The sequence below is a fragment of the Pinus tabuliformis genome, chromosome 8, assembly GCF_031772625.1.
Source record: "Pinus tabuliformis cultivar Carrire ecotype Pingquan chromosome 8, CPIR1, whole genome shotgun sequence".
Classification (NCBI taxonomy): domain Eukaryota; kingdom Viridiplantae; phylum Streptophyta; class Pinopsida; order Pinales; family Pinaceae; genus Pinus; species Pinus tabuliformis.
In genome coordinates this window covers 365,387,889-365,393,794 of record NC_142294.1, presented here as the reverse complement: position 1 = coordinate 365,393,794, position 5,906 = coordinate 365,387,889, and the positions used below count along the sequence as shown (strand labels likewise).

The window sequence follows — 5,906 nt, the reverse complement described above, 5'->3', positions numbered from 1 at the left end:
AGACCATAATTTTGAAAATATAATTTTCATTTTCCAGACACTCTAAAAATTATAATAATTTCACTCAGACTTTGACTTCGAGATTACACTACAATTCATAATACTGGTAAAAATTCATAATTTCAATCAGATTTTTATCAGACTTCCAAATGATAAAATACTATTTCACTCAAATTTTGAGATTACATTAAATTCATAATACTTCTAAAAATTAGGGAATTTCCAAATGATAAAAATACCGATAGATCATTTCGGCGAAGGAATCTAAGGATGAAGCCAATTTAATGATCACATTGATGTAAGGAATCTAGGAATGAATTCAGTTGGCAAATAAGTCCAAATCAAGATTAACTCCATTTACAAAAAGCTCAAACTCTGGTTCCACTGCAGTCACAAATTATGAAGAAACTTCCACTCACAAATTATGAAGAAACTTCCAATTTCTTTATTGGTCTTAAAACGTTAATGACAGCCATCGCAAACGGCTCCCACTCTATTAATTACTTAACTGTTATCAAATCCCCTATTAAACAAACTCTTCCTATTCCTCTCGCAATTTACAAACTGAAAAGGCAACGAATCTGCAACGCACGACCCATCATGACAAAAATGCAACAAAACCGTTTAATGTTTTGAGATGGTTGAAACAATTTAGAACGAAGTGATTCATGACAAGTAGACCTGCACGCTCGCGGTTTTCGAATGGTGGCAAACCGGGCACACGTCTACTTTGTTTTCGCAGTCCCTGCACAGGCAAAGATGGCGGCAGGGCAACAACAATATGGACACATCATTACTCCTGCACAGCCTGCATGTTTTCTGTGTTTCAAGGTCCCTGTTCTCCCTGTAGACGGCGTTCATGGAGTTTCCGGTCACGAAATGAGACGACGCCGCGGCCTCGTCTTGGCTATCTCCGCTCCCTTCTTTGCTTATTTCGTCTATCTGCACCCGCAGGGACCTGGCCAGCGCTTCGCTGCACTTGGCGCGGTTCTGCCACGAACGTGTTTCGACCATGAGACCTCTTATCTGGTCTTCTAGTTCTATGTTCCTTCGTTTCATGGTCATCACCTGGGCCTCCTTCTCGCGCAGCTTGGAGGACATGCCCTGCGCCACGGCACACAGCAACGCCCTCGAATGCTTCTGTGTCTTCTCTGTCAGGATTTGACTCAGACGCTCACCCTGCGCACAATGTGTTAGATAATTTAATTTACATCAAACGGTACCGGCAATTAATAAATGTATGAGAGATTTATAAAAAGATTTAATCGATCTCGATATTATTACCTGCGATTTCATGTACTCGTCTATATCGTTCTTCTGGCGCTGCATTTCCGCGAGAAGTTTGTGGTTTAAAGAGTATGCATTGCTGCTGCAGGCGGTAAATTCTCTGCCGTTGGTGGAATTTAACGTATTATTGCCTTCCAAGCAGAGGCGTAGGCCGGTGGAGACCGCTTCGCCGTTGGACTGTGGCATGTTCAGCAAGGTGTTCGCATTGGCGCCTTCGAAAGAAACAAAATTCCCGAGCTGATCAGGAACCGATTCTCTGAGCCTTTTTCTCGGAGTGTGATTGCTGTTATTATTGCCAATCCACATGTTCGCATTCAGCTCCGCCTCCGCTGCATGAAACGTCCCGCACGATGTCATCCCGGTGATTAAACCTGGAACTGCACAATAGACAAAAACGCGTAATTATTAAATCTAAGAGACGATAAAGGAATTAATGTAAACGAATACAAAGCAATCGTTAAATGTCCAGCCAAGAAACAAATTGGAGTTAACGAGGAGAACAATTGTTAAATATCAAAGAAGAAACTGAAATTTGAATAACCTAGCAGAACTTTAAAGAAATGCAAATTTGCCAAATCTCCAGATTCCAGTAAACTATCAGAACAATCAACAAATGCAGAACAAATTGTTAAAAGAAATTCAAGTAAACTAGCAGAACGACAAAGAAATGCAAATAAGTTGTCAAATCTTGAAACTTCTAAGAAATTCCAGTAAAGTAGCAGAACAATCAACAAATGCAGAGGAAACGTAGACGACGAAGAAATTCGAGAAAACTAGCAAAAAAACAAGATTGAAATCTTAACGAACCATGCAATTATAAGGCTCAATAACAACAAGCTTTGGTCATGTACCAGCTTCCTTAGGGAAATTTGCAGGTTTCTTTACAAAACTAGACTTGTATCTACAAGAATTGTTGGACGGATGTTGTGTTTAGAATCTCTGCCCTAGAAAGGCCCTACATCGACTTAAATTGCAGGGTGAAGAAAAAATTTCAAAGATACTTACATGGAACTGATGGCAATTGCTGATTGCCAGCCCCGTTCGTGTAACAGCCTGCATTTTGAAATCCTGTGTCGTATTATTAGCCAGAGCAGGTGAAATCAGACACTTATCGTCTCCCGGAAGCAAATTCCTCATTCTGTAACACAAATCACTGTATCATCAGTCTTATAAGGTTCAATAAAGCTCGTAAACTGAACCGTTTGAAATAATCAAAAAGCTTTCCTAAAATCTTTAAATGCTCTCGCCGGAGCTTTTTTCCTAAAACAAAATTTCGTCAAACACGTCAAAATTCTGCACCCAGCCTGGCGAATTCTGCACGGAACGTATTCAAGACAAGCGTTAACTTACTAAACTCGGAACGTTGGGAACGAACCTGGTCCACGACGATTCCGGCAACATCACATTACACGGATACTCCGCCTGCAAAGCCATCCCGTAGATGCAAAGCCCCGCTCCCCTGGTGCAATTAAACGTCACGAGTTCGATCCCCGATAACTGAAACTTCAAAGGCCAGTCAAGATTCTCGGAAAAAAATTAAAAACACTCCAAAAATCAAACTCTGGCTAATTACATCAGAGTCCGCTAAAACCATCTGTTTTTTCGCGTTTCCACCAAATTCTCCGCTGTTCCTCACCGAGTTTCCACCGTTCTTTGTGCTGCGCGCTTCGCAATTCCTTGAACGGATTGCGATCTCCTTTAATAGCACACTTCCCCCGGCCCCGCCGATTCCTCGCCACAACAATAATTCAAGAAAACACTTTCACATCCATTACATTACATTACAGGAATCACGAGCCATTCGGGTACTCCCTCACACGCTTTCCCACTACTCCATGCGTGCCAGACCAACTGCATTATATCTTTCAACTGCAAACGCAAATGCCACCGTACTGTAAAAGTCCCAACACACCCATCCCCGCCCCAGCCCTTCCTTTCTTGAAAAAACACCCCGGTCCGGTGGACCCCGTCTCGGCCTTAACGCCCGGAAAACCCCAAAACCCCGGCCGCCGGAAGAGGCCTAACCTAAAACTAAAATAATTTAATCATTTAATTACTCCACACGTAATGAGGGCCCGCCCCGTCCAACTTGTGCCGTCCTCTTTCATCTCCCGTGAGTCGCCATTATTGCCGGCTTCGAACTCAGCCCGTCCCCCTGCTTTTAAGCCCCATTACCGCTTTCATGTGACCGCTTAACTTGTGTCACACTCCTGGTGTGCATGCGATTTCAATACTTGGAACTTGGTCTGCCTCGCTAGCATTTAAATATTATAAAATTAATACCAACCACAACTCTCGATGTTCCATGCAGTCGCACCAGCTTTTCTTTACTTATTTTTTTCTGTTTCAACCGACTTGAGGTGGGGATATTGTCTTTCCAAATTTTATTGCAAGAAATTATCAAATTTAACCGCAGGGATCCCTAAAAGGAGGGCCATGCCATTACTGGGCATTAATTTTTACTAAAAAAATTATCCACCGCTCTGCATTTGGATGATCTTGAAGACCGTTCACATTGCTCCCCCCTTTGCAAATTAGGGTTTCCTTTTGTCTCCTGCACTCAGAGACCCACCAATTCCCAAGTTATTTCTTCTAGGTCTTTGTGAGGATGTACTGTGGTGGGTTTTGACTGTTTAAATTTTGTTGGTCAACCATTGTTCATGTGACAGGGTTTAGGTTTCTTGAGACCATAAATCGTGATACATAGGTTGTTGAATTGAATTCGCTCTTCCACATAACGGTAAGCCTCGTTCAGATAAGCTGAATGTCTCGTCTATCTATACACATGTGCACCATCTTAACCTTGGTGGCACGTTACCAAGTCTCCACAACCTTCTTGTGCATATCAATTTTTTGGATAGGTAAAAAGTGGGAAAATAATATTAAATTGATGAAATTTTAGTTATTACAAAATTAAAAAGTAAAATCATAACTATCAATATTTTAAAAAATCAAATTAGTTAGTTATTTAAAAATTAAGATTATATAAAATATAATAAAATAAATTATTTGAATATTTTTAAATAGTTTTTAATTGACTATACAATTTCAAGTAAGATTGTGATTTTTTGTAATTTAAAATAAATTCAACATTTGGACAATTTTCGGGACACTATGAGCCTTGTTGAGATAAGCTATCTTTACATATGTGCACCATCTCAACCTTGGTGACACGTTACCAAGTGTCCACAACTTTTGAAACAATTTTTGGGACACTCTATGAGCCTTGTTGAGATAAGCTATCTATACACATGTGCACCATCTCAACCTTGGTGGCACGTTACCAAGTGTCCACAACCTTCTTGTGCATATCAACTTTTGGATAGGTAAAAAGTGGGAAAATAATATTAAATTTATGAAAATTTAGTTTTAAAAAAATAAAAAGTAAAATCATAATTATGAATATTTAAAAAATAACATTAAAGAGAAATTAATTATTTAAAAATTAAGATTATATAAAATAGAATAAAATAAATTATTTAAATATTTTTGAATAGTTTTTTATTGACTATACAACTTCAAGTAAGATTGTGATTTTTTGTAGTTTAAAATAAATAAATTAAACAATTTAAACTCAAGTTTCTAAAAATTTTTCTGGCATTTGGATTAAAATTAACCATAACAAATGCTCTAAAAAAATCATTTTATTTATAAGTTAGACTACTACACCTATTTTATATAAATAATTTTGAAAAACAAATATTTGTATAATTAAATTTACTAAAAATTAATTATTTAAAAATTAAAACACAGAAAAGAATGATAAATGTTTAAATGGTGACTTAACCCCAAAAAAAAAAGTGAGTTATTTAAAAACTAAGATTATAGAAAATAAATATAACCAATAATTAGTTTGTTAAAATTAGTTATGTCAAAAATAAAACGGGCGAAAAAATAAAGTACAACCAAAAATTTTATAGGATTAATTTTGAAAAAAAAAACACCTATAATATTAAATGAAGGAAAAAATAGTTTTTTTGAAATTAGTTATTTATGAGAGATTAGTTATGTATAAAATAAAACATAGGAAAAAATAAAGAATAACCAATAATTTGAATACTAAATATTTTATATGATTAATATTGAAAAAAAAGGTTTTTTTTAAGGTGTATAAAACTCAATTGTGAAACCAACAGTGAGGATAGCCATCTCTGGCTACTATCCGCGAATGTAGATTTGACTCATCACGGTTATCAAGGAAAACCACGCCTGGTGGTCTGTAAGGGAGCAGGCTTTCACTCCTGCCAGATGCCTCTGGGTCTTGGGTCGTTAACCTGTTTCCTTACATCCGAGAAGACGAGCTCTTAGCTAAGCAGAAGTAGTTTTACGAGATACTCCAGGTCAATTTGAAAAAAGAGACTTATGATGTTAAATTTAAGAAAAAATAGTTTTTTAAAAATTTGTTATTTATGAGAAATTAGTTAGTAAAATATTAAAACGTGGGAAAATAATGCTAAATATTTAAATGGTCAATTTACCAAACAAAAAAAAATTATTTAAAAATTAAGATTTAAAAACAAAATAAAAAGTTTGGAAAAAAAGTAATAATTAAACAATAAATATATATATAAATATATGTTACAATATTAAGAATCATTCAAAATTTTGACATTGTTTTA

At 36.5% G+C, this 5,906-nt stretch overlaps 1 protein-coding gene across 1 annotated transcript; it reads right to left on the bottom strand.

Annotated features, from left to right (window-relative positions):
- Positions 1–521: 521 nt before the first annotated feature.
- Positions 522–1,643, bottom strand: LOC149235635 (putative BOI-related E3 ubiquitin-protein ligase 3). The gene is made up of 2 exons (XM_089461425.1): positions 1,285–1,643; positions 522–1,179 (listed from the first exon to the last, which is right to left on the bottom strand). Exons 1-2 carry the CDS (start codon positions 1,591–1,593, stop codon positions 667–669), a joined length of 822 nt encoding a protein of 273 aa, XP_089317551.1. The 5' UTR covers positions 1,594–1,643; the 3' UTR covers positions 522–666.
- Between the last annotated feature and the right edge of the window lie 4,263 nt (positions 1,644–5,906).